At 43.3% G+C, this 17,704-nt stretch overlaps 2 protein-coding genes across 2 annotated transcripts in view; both read right to left on the minus strand.

Annotated features, from left to right (window-relative positions):
- Window positions 1–735: 735 nt before the first annotated feature.
- On the minus strand, window positions 736–3,579 carry LOC136628978 (pre-mRNA-splicing factor CWC22 homolog). Its single transcript, XM_066605053.1, has 2 exons — window positions 3,508–3,579; window positions 736–1,941 (listed from the first exon to the last, which is right to left on the minus strand). Exons 1-2 carry the CDS (start codon window positions 3,577–3,579, stop codon window positions 736–738), a joined length of 1,278 nt encoding a protein of 425 aa, XP_066461150.1.
- SHC2 (SHC adaptor protein 2) overlaps window positions 2,449–17,704 on the minus strand; it is a 79,716-nt gene continuing 64,460 nt past the window's right edge. Inside the window, exons 10-13 of the mRNA XM_066604758.1 lie at window positions 17,213–17,377; window positions 13,515–13,813; window positions 7,767–7,901; window positions 2,449–4,240 (exon numbers count right to left, since the gene is read on the minus strand). Of these exons, the coding sequence (XP_066460855.1) occupies window positions 7,767–7,901; window positions 13,515–13,813; window positions 17,213–17,377 (599 nt within the window). The 3' untranslated portion in view covers window positions 2,449–4,240. The remainder of the gene's footprint in view (window positions 4,241–7,766; window positions 7,902–13,514; window positions 13,814–17,212; window positions 17,378–17,704) is intronic.

Raw genomic sequence — 17,704 nt, forward strand, 5'->3', positions numbered from 1 at the left:
CCGTGATTATGTTCTGATCTTAATTAGCGTATTCACGGTCATTCACACAGGCGGCTGCGGCGTGTCGGAAAAAAAATACGCCGCAGCGCGGAAATCTCTCGGTTTGGCAGAAATCCTCGGGAGGACGGCTACTGCTTAAATAGAGGCAGCGGTCTTCTTTTCCCGGCGTTGTACGCCAAGTAACTTCCTCCCCCTCCCTTTTTTTCCCGCTTCCATAGAAGTCTATGGAGCTTCCAGCGTGTCTCAGCGAGAGATAGGACAAGACCGACCTACCTACGCAGCATATAAACTCAGACTGAGAACGGCCGCCGATCGGCTATTTGTCCTGGAGCAATTTTTTGCACGCCTAAAGATTGTTCATCCGAATGAATACATTGAATACGAATCTTCGGATGGTCGCGGTTTTTGCACGGCTCAATAGCGGCGTATTTTATGATGCGATTCCAGGGATCCCCATGGCATCCTCACCACTCCGGTCGTGTCCACAAGTGTCTCGGACTCTTTAGGACCCGTGTTGTGTGTAACTGAGCTGTTTATGGGCCGTTAGATGGAATTAGCGCTTATTACAAGGCTGGGTCGGTATTTGGTCTTCCTCCCTCTTCCATCCTCTTCCTCCCCTCGGCCTTTGAACCCTCCGCTTATTCTCGCCTTCCTTCCTCAGCTCTGATCTTCTCTCTTTGTTAGCTGATATTATTTCTTCCTACCTCATTATTCCAAACAATTCCCAGCCTAATCCTACATGCGGAGCTGCATCCGCTCGCTGCGCTCTCCTGTCGCTGAGTCCGCTCGCTGCGCTCTCCTGTCGCTGAGTCCGCTCGCTGCGCTCTCCTGTCGCTGAGTCCGCTCGCCGCGCTCTCCTGTCGCTGAGTCCGCTCGCCGCGCTCTCCTGTCGCTGAGTCCGCTCGCCACGCTCTCCTGTCGCTGAGTCCGCTCGCCACGCTCTCCTGTCGCTGAGTCCGCTCGCCGCGCTCTGCTGTCGCTGAGTCCGCTCGCCGCGCTCTCCTGTCGCTGAGTCCGCTCGCCGCGCTCTCCTGTCGCTGAGTCCGCTCGCCGCGCTCTCCTGTCGCTGAGTCCGCTCGCCGCGCTCTCCTGTCGCTGAGTCCGCTCGCCGCGCTCTCCTGTCGCTGAGTCCGCTCGCCGCGCTCTCCTGTCGCTGAGTCCGCTCGCCGCGCTCTCCTGTCGCTGAGTCCGCTCGCCGCGCTCTCCTGTCACTGAGTCCGCTCGCTGCGCTCTCCTGTCGCTGAGTCCGCTCGCTGCGCTCTCCTGTCGCTGAGTCCGCTCGCTGCGCTCTCGTGTCGCTGAGTCCGCTCGCTGCGCTCTCCTGTCGCTGAGTCCCCTGTCTGCGCTCTGCTGTCGCTGAGTCCACTCGCTGCGCTCTCCTGTCGGAGTCCGCTCGCTGCGCTCTCCTGTCGCTGAGTCTGCTCGCCGCGCTCTCCTGTCGCTGAGTCCGCTTGCCGCGCTCTCCTGTCGCTGAGTCCGCTCGCCGCGCTCTCCTGTCGCTAAGTCCGCTCGCTGCGCTCTCCTGTCACTGAGTCCGCTCGCTGCGCTCTCCTGTCGCTGAGTCCGCTCGCTGCGCTCTCCTGTCGCTGAGTCCGCTCGCCGCGCTCTCCTGTCGCTGAGTCTGCTCGCCGCTGAGTCCGCTCGCCGCGCTCTGCTGTCGCTGAGTCCGCTCGCCGCGCTCTGCTGTCGCTGAGTCCCCTGTCTGCGCTCTGCTGTCGCTGAGTCCCCTGTCTGCGCTCTCCTGTCGCTGAGTCCGCTCGCCACGCTCTCCTGTCGCTGAGTCCGCTCGCTGCGCTCTCCTGTCGCTGAGTCCGCTCGCTGCGCTCTCCTGTCGCTGAGTCCGCTCGCTGCGCTCTCCTGTCGCTGAGTCCGCTCGCCGCGCTCTCCTGTCGCTGAGTCCGCTCGCCGCGCTCTCTTGTCGCTTACCGTTCGCCTGCGCGTCTTGTCCAGCAGTCAGGGCTCAGCGGTCATCTAGAACATGTTCTACCTTCTGACTCACAGTAAGGGACATCTATGGGCAGCACAGGGACTCAGCGGCTAGATTACGGCCCCCCAGGCTCCCAGGTACAACATCTGCATGTTTGCACGTGGTTCCCGTGTTTGTGGGACTTTCCTCCATGTTTCTTCAGTTTTGTCCCACAGCTGGGAAACATTCCAGTAGATTAATTAGCATCCTGTGTGGCCCCCATAGTTGTGTGGCCCCCATAGTTGTGTGGCCCCCATAGTTGTGTGGCCCCCATAGTTGTATGGCCCCCATAGTTGTGTGGCCCCCATAGTTGTGTGGCCCCCATAGTTGTGTGGCCCCCATAGTTGTGTGGCTGACTGGTATGTATACAGCGGTAGATGCGTCGCCAGTGTAGCCCACCCAACATATGATGGCAGGACGTGTAATACGCACACTCAGTACCAATAATGACATTTTTCAGTATTTTTTAATTAAAAGCAATGGGTGGAGTCAGCCCCCCGCAGGGCCCGTACACTCTGTATTGGCTTATTGAGCTCAGACACCCCCGCAGTGGATGGACTCATACAAGCCTGTGAGGAGTGTGACTAGAAGACATTCGGTAGGGGCCGATCTCCCGGTGACAATGTGAAGGGGCCCATCTTTTACAAAGTTCATCCCCAGCAGCCGCAGCGGATCTTCAGTATTCGTATCGCTCCTGCATGGCCGCACCATGATCACCATCACATCACTATGCCCAGAAGGCACTGGCATTCACAGGTTAATGGGATTTCAGTTGGAGCTAATTTGGTCCTTCTTGCCCAGCCTTATACAGTACGCAGGGGTGTAACTATAGGGGATGCGGTGGCCCCCGGGCCCAGGAGCCTTAGGGGGCCCATAAGGCCTCTCTTCTCCATATAGGGAGCCCAGTACTATGAATAAAGCATTATAGTTGGGGGCCCTGTTACAGGTTTTGCATTGGGGCCCCAGAGCTTCAGGCTACGCCTCCTGACAGCAAGCGTTAGCAGTTTAAAGGGCCACTCCAGCAAAAACACATTTTTCCATGCCTGCCTCCTCTGGAAGTCTCCTCTGTGTATCACAATCACTTCCATGCAGTGCAGCCCCTGTCTGATGCTTATCAGGCCCCATCTTGAGGCTGAGATTTTTAACTTTCAGTGTCACATCTAGCCCATGATGCATCAGCACAGCATTAGTTGAGGCTGTACCATTTTTGCCTACCGGAGGACAGTTAAATATTGTTACCTTCCATATTCACCAAAATAAGCCACAGACCGCAAATATCCAGTAAGGAAGATGAGCTGTGATCTCCTCTATTATGCCAGTGTGATCATCATCAGTAACTGTGATAGGAGCGCTGGGTCCCCAGCTAGACAGTTTCATGTAACAGCATCACACAAACTGAAAATGTGGCTAGAAAATGAGTACGTAACCCCAAGTAGATCTGAGCCGGCCGGAACTGAGGTCACATGACCGTCTGAGGGAAAAGAGTCCGGGAGTTTCAGACAGAAAGAACCAGCTGACCAAGGTAACAGCAGCCAACTTACCTGCACTGGGGGATTGTGAAACGATGAAGGACGTTTTACAAAATCACCGGAGTGGCCCTTTAATTCCACCATGTTTTATCACCCTTCCTGTACAATATCCACCTCCATGCTGACTGCCTCCACGGCTCTCGGGTAGAGATAGATTACCGATTCCTTCAATATAGAGCAGCACGCCAGTCTGACTGCCCACAAGGTGCCCCCTGGTGCTGTTGCAACCCAAGGAAGGTACATCCATGACAATGACCCTAGGAGGGGTGACTAGTCCCAGTACATACACGGAGCCGCGGGATTAATGCTGCGCTAGCCATGCCCCTAAATATATCAGGATGCAGGAAGGTCATAACCGACTGATAGAAATGCGCTGCAGGTCCGGCTGGTGGACGCATATGTGGGTATATAGTGAGCATTGATGCCCCTCGCCGGACGGACACTGCATGCCGTAGCCCACCTGGACTTGCCCCAATGCCCCTGGCACCAGTTGTGTGTCATTGCCACATCGGAGTGATGAGTGGTCCTCCTCTTCGAGCTCAGTGGGCTCAGCTGCGCCCTCTGGTGGTGGAAAGTACAATAGTACAGCTATACATAAATGCAAGATGTAGTCTCTGGCAGAAGAGCGCTCAATGGGTCACTTATTGATGTTCCTTCTGTTGCCTTCCACCGTTGCGACCTGTTTTGGGTGCAGCTCCTCTGTTCTCCCTTCTTGGTAAATGTTCATCTCCAAGCGAAGGGCGATCTTGAAGGACACAGAGCACACAAACGGGTTATGTGGAATACAGGAAGTTCGCTCAGCAAAGATTAACATCGGGATTTATTACACGGGACGATACCAATCATCGGCTGTGTAAAAGGAGGATGGAACAGGACCTCTGCAGCGCCACCTATGGGAAGGCAGCATTCCTGCAAGTCAGGGTCAGGCTTTTTAAACAATGACTGGGAATTGTGAGCCAAGCCAGAGTGACCATGCACTGACGGCTGTCTCAGGGGTTCGCCCCTCATCAGTGGGCCGTAGGTTTGGCTGGTGACAGGCCCGTGGACCAAACTCACAATCTCTCTCCTGCTCGGGATATTTGTTACAATGTAACAACGCAGGTAAAATGGATCTCATTTGCACAGTTTTGTAGCTTTCTGACCTGGGATTCATCTGAATCACCACAAAGAGTACTCAGAACCCTATGGCCGCCTGCACACGGGCGGAATCTTGCTGCGGAATCCGTGGCAGGCGCCCGCACCGTGGATCCGCAGCAAATACCGTGCATGGCATGCTATGGGAAATCAATTGTGGAAAAGTCCCAGCATGCTCTATTTCTGTGCGGATTCCGGACGGTCGGCTTCAGTTGAAGTCAATGAAACAATAACATTGCGGACGGATCGCAGATTCCACGTCATCACCTAGCGATGGCGAGGGCAAAAAAATGTGCAGAAAACAATCTGCACTGCGGTCATCTGACAGCGAACCGCCGGCCTATCCGAAGTACAGATGAAGGACAGAAATGACAGGTACATGCGGACGCCGGGCGCTGTCAGACTCAGAGTAACCCACGCCAAATGGCGCCAAAATTGACTTGTCACAGGTTTGAATTCTGGGCTGCATATCAGTTTCCGCGCGGTTTGTCTTCAGCCGACTGTCGCAGCGTGTGAATGACATTCTTGCAAATCTCGTCCACTTTGCTGCTTAGTCGTAATCTCGCCCCGTGTGACTAACGGGGAGCAAAGACTATCAGCAGCCAAACGGAACCCTAAGCTGTGCGCCAAAACTAGTGGAAAGGAAGGACCTTGTTGGCCTCCGTTTGAAGTCAATGGTTCCATTCAGGGCTCTGTCTTGGTTGATCCACATGGCGCCCCGGATGGAGAGCCCCGGCGCAGGCAGTAACGCCGTGTACGGGGCCCCAGGCTGCTACACTAAAGTCCAGAGAAACATATCACAAATGCGCACGCGGCATTTTGGTTTTTGCAATTTTTAGCATTCTGGGAGTCAGTGGTGTTTTTTGAAAAATACAGCCTGTTGAAGGTTTGGCTTCTTGTAAAGGTTTTTCTGTACAACTTTAAAAACATCAGAAAAACACCCGCAAAATGGCAAAAAATTAAAAATGACATCAAAAACACTTCAACGCCTCCCATTTCTGCCTGCGTTTTACGGTATGTTGACACAGTGTATTTTTCTTGCAGGAGAGCCGCCATCTTTTTTCTAGCAGTAGAGGCCGCCTCCGGCCATGGGGTTGGCATTGGGTCCTCATGCAGATCAGCTCTATTCGCGGTTCCTGCATGGGAATCTATTGGTTTGCTTCCTCCAACCACACAGTTTCCACATCTGAAGATGGTCTGTGGGGTTGCATTGGGATGGGTGTGGGGTTCGTGCCGTGTGAGTGCGCCCGAGAGCGTGTCGTAGAGCACCCAGTGTCTTAGCATGGGGCCAGGTCTGGCACTGGCAGGGCAAACGGGGCAAGTGTTTACAGCCAAACCCTAGAAGGGGCTCCTGCTGATCAGGGGCATCAGAGTTTTGGCCGAGGCACAAGGAAGCCCAAGTTTCATCTGTATCCAACTGTATGCAGCAATACCAATATGGCAGAGCAGTGCGCTATGGGTCCCTGTCCGGCCATTCTCTCTTGTAGGCCACAGATGCCACAACCATGCTTATGACATCATCTACTTGGCAATGACGTCACCGCACGGATCAGATTAATACTATATACTGTGGGGTCTTCTGGGGGGCAACGGAAGGACAATGGGGATTACTGCAGTTTGGGCCACAACTAGAGATGGTAAGAACCTCCTTTGTGTCGTCATAAAATGTAAATCCCCACCTTTATTATTTTCCAGGGGACACAGAAGGGGCATTACTACCTTGTGAGGGACACAACAGTTGGCATTATCACTGTGTGGGCACGACGGGAGAACTAATACTGTGTGTGATACAAAATATCGGTACAAACGTTGGCACCTCCATTTTGTGGGTCGAAGAGTGCATTGTGTGGTGCGGTAGACTGTTAGGGCCCGGCGGGCCCCTGCTGTCTGCAGCACAATATGGCCGCTGTCTGGCGCTGCTACATATAGGGCACCATTGTTTTCAGGAGTGTTGCTTGTATGGCACTATCTTTGGGGGGCAGCTATAGTTCTGACATCATTATTCCTGAAGTGCGGTATTTGGGGGCCCCGTGCCCCACAGCAGCTGCAGCAGTGGAGGTAAACGAGGCAACAGCAAGCATAGATCTGGGAGTTGCAGCAGGATGGAGAGTTTGTGTAGGTGGAGAAAAGATGTTGGAAAAGTGAATGGCACCAATTAGAGATGAGACTCCCATCAGTCGTTGGATTTACCTGCCCTGAAATCACTCATATGGTGTGTAAAGCTGGCATCTAGCACTGGATGGCGGTAATATTGGTGTTTGCAGTCAGTAGAAGTGGCGGCATGATTCAGTCATTAGTGATATTATTGGTAATATTGGTCTTTCGCAGTGATTTGGTAACAGTATGGTAAAATCATTCCGTCATCATTTAGTGGCCATGGTGTGGCGGTATTATAAAGTGCTAATATTGGTCTTTGTATGGTGTGCTGTGTTCAGTTGCCAAGCCAGGATCCTATTGCCCACTGATGAGGGGCAAAACCCCCAAAACAGCTTTCTGTGTATGGAGTCTGGCTTGGTTATCAATTTCCAATCATTGATCTACAGTCCTGTTTAAAGGGTCGGACATTGATTTGCAGGAATGCTGCCATCCAATAGGTGGCGCTGCAGTGGTATTGTTCCATCTCCCTTATTTGCATATTACCCAGAGTACCATGCATGGCCCTATAAGTCTCCCCACTCACCTTCTTAGTGAGAGCAGCCCCCCGCCCCTTGTTCAGTAACAACATGAAGGTAGGAGTATCACTGTACGGTAATATCTGCTAATGTCCTGGCATGAGTTGCTAGCACTTTGTGTGTAGGGTGAGATGTATCGCCTTGAAGTTTGTGCCACTGATCTCGTAAGCCCCCAACCATCCCTAGAGGCGCTAGCGATCGGCTCCGCACACTGCCTTCTTCGCTGTCTGCATGTGACCTGCTGCTGCTCCAATATTTCAGTGTTTTGGACTTCGGTTTTGTTAGGACCCACTAGACGGCCTCTTTGTGTTCTCCACCTTCTAGGTATCTCTGTGTATCCTTATAACCTCGGCCCGTGCTCCTCGTCTACGCACATTAACCAGAATAATCATTTCACATCTGGGGATTTACCCCATAGTTTACTTTCTTGCCCCCCCCCCCCCCCCCCAGCGCCCGTTGCCTTACCTACGATGCTACTCTTCGTGCGATCACCTGCCGCAGGTGGAGTTCACTCTCTGCTGCCACGATTGGCTGTTGATTATGCAGATGGTAAGAGATCAGATGACTAATACTCTCAAAAAGCACATCCTTTGTTCTGACCTGAGGGGAAGCAGAAGACATTGACTCCCATGATCCACAAAGTCAGCAGGCCGGCTATGATGGGATCCTCTGCCCCTCACAAGCATCCTGCCGCACTCACCGCTGGGAACACTTTTCTCACTTTTCCTGAAGTTTTTGCACCTACCCTGTTATTATTCGATCATGTGATCGTGAGGTCACAACTAGGGGCCGGATGGAGACATAGATGACTTGCACGGGTATCGGGCTGTCATTTTACAAATGCGCTTTTAATTATGTAGTAGCGATATATATGGGATCCGTGCCATTTGGAGATGGCTACGACTAAGGAGACAATGTTCGAAACGCGTCAGGACGCACAATGTGGCGATATTTATTTTTTAAATAAAGCTTTCTATTGTAATTGCGTGACATCACACTTGATAGTTGTTTTTGTACATTAGAAGTGACCTACTTGAGAAGAGTCGGTGATCCGGGGATTATTCCGATTACCAGATTGGAGTCGGAAAGGAATTTTTTCCCTTAAATGAGGAAATTTGGCTTCCTCTGGATGAAGATTGGGGGTGATAGGCTGACTGGATGGACATGTGTTACTATGTATCTTACTAGGTTACTACTTGTGAAAGCTGAAGAAGGCCGAGCAGCACTTGGTCCAGGTTCATCTCTGTGGACAACGATCGTCACCAAGGTCAATGTTATTCATGGCAATTAAAAAGCTATAATTGGACCAGAATGACCATCAGGCATCGGTCACCGCCGTTACATCTGCTCCGTGACTTACTGCCCTTTGCCAAAAATATGTACACCACTAAAAAGCCCATCTTTTTCTTAAAACTACTCCTATGTAAGAGGCATTTAGTGAGAATCATTAAGGGGGCTGGAGGACTCAAACAGCCCCTCGTTAGGAGCCATTAGAGCAAGGTGGTAAACGAGGGATTTGTTAATCACCAAGAACTTAGCAAGTGTCACTTTCATCTCCAGCCGGCCAAAGCGCTTCCTGCGGGGGTCGTACCGAGAGCAGGAGCATTATTCACAGAAAAAGCCAAAAACACAATACCTGAAGGTCTGCAAAGCAGACAGGGTCGCCATAGGCACAATCGCCGTAGGGCAGGCACAATCGCCGTAGGCACGATCGCCGTAAGGCAGGCACAATCGCCGTAGGCACAATCGCCGTAGGGCAGGCACAATGGCCGTAGGCCCTGGAGATATGCAGTCAGCCAGACAGTAATGTGGAGGAGCAGCTTGTTCCTGGCAGGCTAATATGCAGTCACCCACTCAACCCAGGCCAGATTGGGGAGGAGTGACTGCATATACTAATAGCCTGCACATGTGAACGATACCAAAGGTGCCAGCCATAGATGGGTGGTGACCCACCATACAGGATATCAACCCTGGCTGATATAACAGCGGGTTGCCATGTATCTCTAAAGTGGGCCACACTGGCTGACATCTTGGGCTCCCCCACCAACTAGCCAACTACATACAAAGATACTAATGCATACTAATAAAATGCGGGTGTTGCCGCATTTTATTAGTATGCGATAGATAGATAGATATGAGATAGATAGATAGATAGATAGATAGATAGATAGATAGATAAATAGATAGATAGATAGGAGATAGACAGATAGATGGACAGATAGATAGATAGATAGATAGGAGATAGATAGATAGGAGATAGATAGATAGATAGATAGATAGATAGATAGATAGATAGATAGATAGATAGATAGATAGATAGACAGATAGATGGACAGATAGATAGATAGATAGATAGATAGATAGATAGATAGATAGATAGATAGATAGATAGATAGATAGATAGATAGATAGATAGATAGACAGGAGATAGATAGATAGATAGATAATAGATAGATAGATAGATAGATAGATAGATAGATAGATAGATAGATAGATAGATAGATAGATAAGAGATAGAGAGATAGATAGGAGATAGATATATAGGAAAGAGATAGATAGGAGATAGATAGATAAGAGATAGGAGATAGATAGATAGATAAGACATAGATAGATAGATAGATAGATAGATAGATAGATAGATTGATAGATAGATAGGAGATAGGCAGGATATAGATAGATAGATAGATAGATAGATAGATAGATAGGAGATAGATAGATAGATAGATAGATAAGAGATAGAGAGATAGATAGGAGATAGATATATAGGAGAGAGATAGATAGGAGATAGATAGATAAGAGATAGGAGATAGATAGATAGATAGGAGATAGATAGATAAGAGATAGATAGATAGATAAAGAGATAGATAGATATGAGATAGATAGATAGATAGGAGATAGATAGGAGATAGATAGATAGATAGATAGATAGATAGATAGATAGATAGATAGATAGATAGATAAGAGATAGATAGATAGATAAGAGATAGATAGATAGATATGAGATAGATAGATAGATAGATAGAAGATAGATAGATAGGAGATAGATAGATAGAAGATAGATAGATAGGAGACAGATAGGAGATAGATAATAGATATGATATAGATAGGAGATAGATAGGAGATAGATAGATAGGAGATAGATAGATAGATAGATAGATAGGAGATAGATAGATAGATAGATAGATAGATAGATAGATAGATAGATAGATAGGAGATAGATAGATAGATATGAGATAGATAGGAGATAGATAGGAGATAGATAGATAGGAGATAGATAGATAGATAGATAGATAGATAGATAGGAGATAGATAGATAGATAGATAGATAGATAGGAGATAGATAGATATGAGAGCTAGATAGATAGGAGATAGATAGATAGATAGATAGGAGATAGATAGATAGATAGGAAATAGATAGATAGGAGATAGATAGCAGATAGATAGATAAATGATAGATAGATAGATAGATAGATAGATAGATAGATAGATAGATAGATAGATAGATAGATATGAGATAGATAGATATGAGATAGATTGATAGATGATAGATAGATAGATAGATAGATAGGAGATAGATAGATAGGAGATAGATATGAGATAGATAGGAGATAGATAGGAGATAGATAGATAGGAGATAGATAGATAGATAGATAGATAGATAGATAGATAGATAGATAGATAGGAGATAGATAGATAGATAGATAGATAGATAGATAGATAGATAGGAGATAGATAGATATGAGAGCTAGATAGATAGGAGATAGATAGATAGATAGATAGATAGGAAATAGATAGATAGGAGATAGATAGCAGATAGATAGATAAATGATAGATAGATAGATAGATAGATAGATAGATAGATAGATAGATAGATAGATATGAGATAGATAGATATGAGATAGATTGATAGATGATAGATAGATAGATAGATAGATAGATAGATAGATAGATAGATAGGAGATAGATAGATAGGAGATAGATAAATAGGAGATAGATAGATAGATAGATAGATAGATGATAGATAGATAGATAGATAGATAGATAGATAGATAGATGATAGATAGATAGATAGATAGATAGGAGATAGATAGATAGATAGATAGATAGATAGATAGATAGATAGATAGATAGGAGATAGATAGATAGATATGAGATAGATAGGAGATAGATAGATAGATATGAGATAGATAGATAGATAGATAGATAGATAGATAGATAGGAGATAGATAGGAGATAGATAGATAGATAGATAGATAGGAGATAGATAGATAGATATGAGATAGATAGGAGATAGATAGATAGATAGATAGATAGATAGGAGATAGATTGATTGATAGATAGGAGATAGATTGATTGATAGATAGGAGATAGATCGATAGATAGATAGGAGATGGATAGATAGATAGATAATAGATATATAGATATGAGATAGATAGATAGATAGATAGATAGATAGATAGGAGATAGATAGATAGGAGATAGATAGATAGGAGATAGATAGATATGAGATAGATATGAGATAGATAGATATGAGATAGATAGGAGATAGATAGATATGAGATAGATAGATAGGAGATAGATAGATAGATAGATAGATAGATAGGAGATAGATAGATAGATATGAGATAGATAGGAGATAGATAGGAGATAGATAGATAGGAGATAGATAGATAGATAGATAGATAGATAGATAGATAGATAGATAGGAGATAGATAGATAGATAGATAGATAGATAGATAGATAGGAGATAGATAGATATGAGAGCTAGATAGATAGGAGATAGATAGATAGATAGATAGGAGATAGATAGATAGATAGGAAATAGATAGATAGGAGATAGATAGCAGATAGATAGATAAATGATAGATAGATAGATAGATAGATAGATAGATAGATAGATAGATAGATAGATATGAGATAGATAGATATGAGATAGATTGATAGATGATAGATAGATAGATAGATAGATAGGAGATAGATAGATAGGAGATAGATATGAGATAGATAGGAGATAGATAGGAGATAGATAGATAGGAGATAGATAGATAGATAGATAGATAGATAGATAGATAGATAGATAGATAGGAGATAGATAGATAGATAGATAGATAGATAGATAGATAGATAGATAGGAGATAGATAGATATGAGAGCTAGATAGATAGGAGATAGATAGATAGATAGGAGATAGATAGATAGATAGATAGGAAATAGATAGATAGGAGATAGATAGCAGATAGATAGATAAATGATAGATAGATAGATAGATAGATAGATAGATAGATAGATAGATAGATAGATAGATAGATAGATAGATATGAGATAGATAGATATGAGATAGATTGATAGATGATAGATAGATAGATAGATAGATAGATAGGAGATAGATAGATAGGAGATAGATAAATAGGAGATAGATAGATAGATAGATAGATAGATGATAGATAGATAGATAGATAGATAGATAGATGATAGATAGATAGATAGATAGATAGGAGATAGATAGATATGAGATAGATAGATAGATAGATAGATAGATAGATAGATAGATAGGAGATAGATAGATAGATAGATAGATAGATAGATAGGAGATAGATAGATAGATATGAGATAGATAGGAGATAGATAGATAGATATGAGATAGATAGATAGATAGATAGATAGATAGATAGATAGATAGATAGATAGGAGATAGATAGGAGATAGATAGATAGATAGATAGATAGGAGATAGATAGATAGATATGAGATAGATAGGAGATAGATAGATAGATAGATAGATAGATAGATAGATAGGAGATAGATTGATTGATAGATAGGAGATAGATTGATTGATAGATAGGAGATAGATCGATAGATAGATAGGAGATGGATAGATAGATAGATAATAGATATATAGATATGAGATAGATAGATAGATAGATAGATAGGAGATAGATAGATAGGAGATAGATAGATATGAGATAGATAGATATGAGATAGATATGAGATAGATAGATATGAGATAGATAGGAGATAGATAGATATGAGATAGATAGATAGATAGATAGATAGATAGATAGATAGATAGATAGATAGATAGATAGATAGATATGAGATAGATAGATAGGAGATAGATAGATAGGAGATAGATAGATGGATTTAGCTGTAGTGGGCCAAGAGGTAGCAATCTGACGCTATAAGGGGTAACAATGACAGACAGAACATCTCTTACCACTCCTTCTGGATCTACCAGCAGGAGATGTTTGGGTTGTCCTCTGTGCATACCAGTCAGGACATACTGGCCCGGGTTAGTGATACTGTCCCTCACCAAGAAGTCACCGTCTCTCTGCAGGAGCTTCTCTGCTTCCCTCCTACTCATTTTACCCTGGTACCACGGTTCTCTTTTCAGTTGTTCTTCTGTGGGGGCAACTGGAGCTCTTCTAGTTGGCGGACTTGGCCACTGATCTTCCAATTTTTGGGACCCCCCTGATAGACAAGATTCATGGAGTTTTAAAGCATCTTCAAATGGTCCTGGTTAAAGAAAGAAGATCTGTTAGAGTAGTTAGCGGTATCTTATAATCTGCCTTGTGATGCATCTGTGGTATATGTAGCAGTACAATACAGAGGCTGCAGCTGCGCAGGGGATAGATAAAACTGAGTATCCAGATGAGGTTCCAGAAGTGAGAAGCAAGCTGTGATCCATAAGAATGAACATTCTATCCATTGGGCTTCACCTTTCAGTCCACATGCAAATATCTACAGAACACGTTGTGCCCAGCAGATGGATTTGGGACTGATTTGTGTTTTTTCTTTATTTTTTGCATTCCTTTAAGCAACAAACTATTTTTAGCCTTCAGTAAGTTTTTTTTTGCTTTTCATCGTATTTGTGTTTTGGTGAAAATAATAGGTTCATCGTATCTTCCGTGAGTCACATGATCACCGCAGTGACACATTCAGACAGTTTTTTCATGTTATACTACAGAAAACAATTGCTTCCTGTTGCCCCCTTTTGACCCCCATAACTTTTTAAAGTTTTCTATCATGCGGCGGTCTGACGTTTTGATTCTTGCGGGGCAAGCTGTACTTTCTATTCGTACCACTTTTGTGTCTATAAGACCTTCGGATCTCTTTTTAACCAGGTTTTTTTTAATATGACGTGGGCCAAAAAAACAAGCACAGTTTTCTTCTGATGGTGTTGATGCTGCGGAATAAATCATGTGATATTGTAATAAATTGCACTCTCATAGGCTCGGTGATACCAGTTTGGAATTCAGTGTTTTAGTTTTTGATGTAATGACCAGAAAAATGGGAGATTTTAAATTTTTCATATTTTTAATTTTACTAATACTTAAAAAATCTATTTAATCTCATTTGTACTTTTTTTCATTCCCCATCTGATTGCATGTACAATATACTGCAATACTTTATATTGCTGTATACTATAGATACTGTATATTGTTATCCTATTAAGCCCTGCTTCTGGTAGGGCTTAATAGGCAGAAATCCATGAACAGGCTTGGGGGCCTTCACAAGGCCTCAGGCCGTTATTATAACCATGGTGGGCAGGCCGTTGTGATGACAATGGGAGCCCCGCCCTCTTAAGGAGCATTTAAAACATTAATGGCTGGAATTAGAGTTATTCCTGATCCGCACTGTTGCAGCTGGATGTCAGTTTATGACGTAGGGAAACACATGTGCACCATACTAATTAAAGGGGATGTATCACATAACACTTACATTCTAGGATTCGCTGCCTTTAATAATTTGCAGTTACATTAGTATCTTGTACTCCAAACTTATTTCCATCTTCTGCCAATTTGGGATGGAAATTATGTTTGATTTCATCCAATCAGCACCATGTAAAGCGTGCTTCTAGCACCAGTCAGTTGTCTATGCTGTTCAATATGGGGCAGACTTAGATTAGACTTTAATTACTTCAGTGCTTTACTTTCCCCCTGCCGGTATCAGCTGAAAGAGCAGAGAGATCAGTCACTGAGGCTTGATGGGAAAAGCTTTATAAAAGGCACACCAACCATCTGGGCTTTGGGACCAAAGCAGAAACATTCATTATTTTATATCCCCATCTGTGCTAGGATTGTGCAGGTAAGTACACGTGTGGTAGGTACACACATGTAGACTCTACCTCCCTGCAGCGGATAGGATCTGTATGGTTCCACATATCTCAGACTGTTTAATTTCCATTTAGAGGAGCAACTCCCTGTGTGTACATATACTGCCAGGTCTAGTCATTACTGATAATGGCCCCGACCAATTACATATTAACCCAGAAGGTACATTTATATTATATTCCACTGACGGCGTTTGTGAAGGTTTCATTTGTTTAATAAGAAATTCAGTATATAAAGGTTTGTAAACTTATACCAAAGCATTGATGTAAGTGATAGAATTAAACGACTGCCTACCCTAGAGTTACTACAGCAGTCGGATAACACTACAGTAGAAGTCTATGGACCTATCTAGCGGAAAACACTGAAGATTGAGCATTTTTATCAGAGATTCTAAATGAATTATGAAAATCTGATTGCACCGTTATAAGTCTGTTAGATTGGTCTGCAGGTTAGACTAGAAGAACATACTGGGTTATTCTAAAATCTACTGGGAAAGAACTAAAAGTATATAGATAGAAAGATAGATAGATAGGAGATAGATAGGAGATAGATAGATAGGAGATAGATAGATAGATATGAGATAGATAGAAAGATAGATAGATAGATAGATAGATAGATAGATATGAGATAGATAGATAGATAGATAGATAGATAGATAGATAGATAGATAGATAGATAGATAGATAGATAGGAGATAGATAGATAGGGGATAGATAGATAGATAGATAGATAGATAGATAGATAGATAGATAGATAGATATGAGATAGGTAGATGATAGATAGATAGATAGATGATAGATAGATAGATAGATAGATAGATAGATAGGGGATAGATAGATAGGGGATAGATAGATAGGAGATAGATAGGAGATAGATAGGAGATAGATAGATAGATAGATAGGAGATAGATAGATAGATAGATAGATAAATAGATAGGAGATAGATAGGAGATAGATAGATAGATGGATAGATAGAGAGATATTAGATAGATAGATAGATATGAGATAGATAGATAGATAGATAGGAAATAGATAGGAGATAGATAGATAGATAGATAGGAAATAGATAGGAGATAGATAGGAGATAGATAGATAGATAGATAGATAGATAGATAGATAGATAGATAGATAGATAGATAGGAGATAGATAGATAGATATGAAATAGATAGGAGATAGATAGATATGAGATAGATAGATAGATAGGAGATAGATAGGAGATAGATAGATAGATAGATAGATAGATAGATAGATAGATAGATAGATAGATAGATAGGAGATAGATAGGAGATAGATAGATAGATATGAAATAGATAGGAGATAGATAGATATGAGATAGATAGATAGATAGATAGATAGATAGATAGATAGATAGATAGATAGATAGATAGATAGGAGATAGATAGATAGATAGATAGATAGATATGAAATAGATAGGAGATAGATAGGAGATAGAATGAGAGATATTAGATAGATAGATATGAGATAGATAGATAGATATGTGATAGATAGATAGATAGATATGAGATAGATAGATAGATAGATAGATAGATAGATAGATAGATAGGAGATAGATAGGAGATAGATAGATAGATAGGAGATAGATAGATAGATAGATAGATAGATAGATAGATAGGAAATAGATAGGAGATAGATAGATAGATAGATAGATAGATAGGAGATAGATAGATAGATATGAAATAGATAGGAGATAGATAGGAGATAGATAGGAGATAGAATGAGAGATATTAGATAGATAGATAGATATGAGATAGATACATAGAACCATTTTGTATCTACTTACTCATATCAAAGATATCTTTCTTTGGACTATCTTCTGGGATCATGTAGGGTTCTTTTTCTTCATTTATGCCATCTAAGGTCTGTGTGTTGACATACATATGTTCCTCATAATCTCTTAGTCCTAAAACACGACCATTGCTTCCATGGAATATGTCATTTGTTGGCCCTGATAAAGGAATGGAAGAAGAATCGGAAAATTTTTACATTCTCAAGCCAAAGTTGCCCATAAGGGCCTTTACCCACTAGCGTCTTAACGCAGCGATAAAAAGAGGCTAGTGGGTAAAAGCCCCAAGAATAATGATTATTGTTAGTGATCCAGTTCATACTTCAGTTGGGGATGATACTGGGTCAGCATCGCGTCCAGAACACCATTGGCGATGAATTGTGTTGGGTGAATGGAACCTGTAGAGCGCTGTTTCCGGTTGAACTTTGCTGAAACAAGCAGAACCGAGCTTTTAGTAAAGTTCTACTTGAAACGGGCTTCTACAGGTTC

The sequence above is a fragment of the Eleutherodactylus coqui genome, chromosome 5 (assembly GCF_035609145.1).
Source record: "Eleutherodactylus coqui strain aEleCoq1 chromosome 5, aEleCoq1.hap1, whole genome shotgun sequence".
NCBI lineage: Eukaryota > Metazoa > Chordata > Amphibia > Anura > Eleutherodactylidae > Eleutherodactylus > Eleutherodactylus coqui.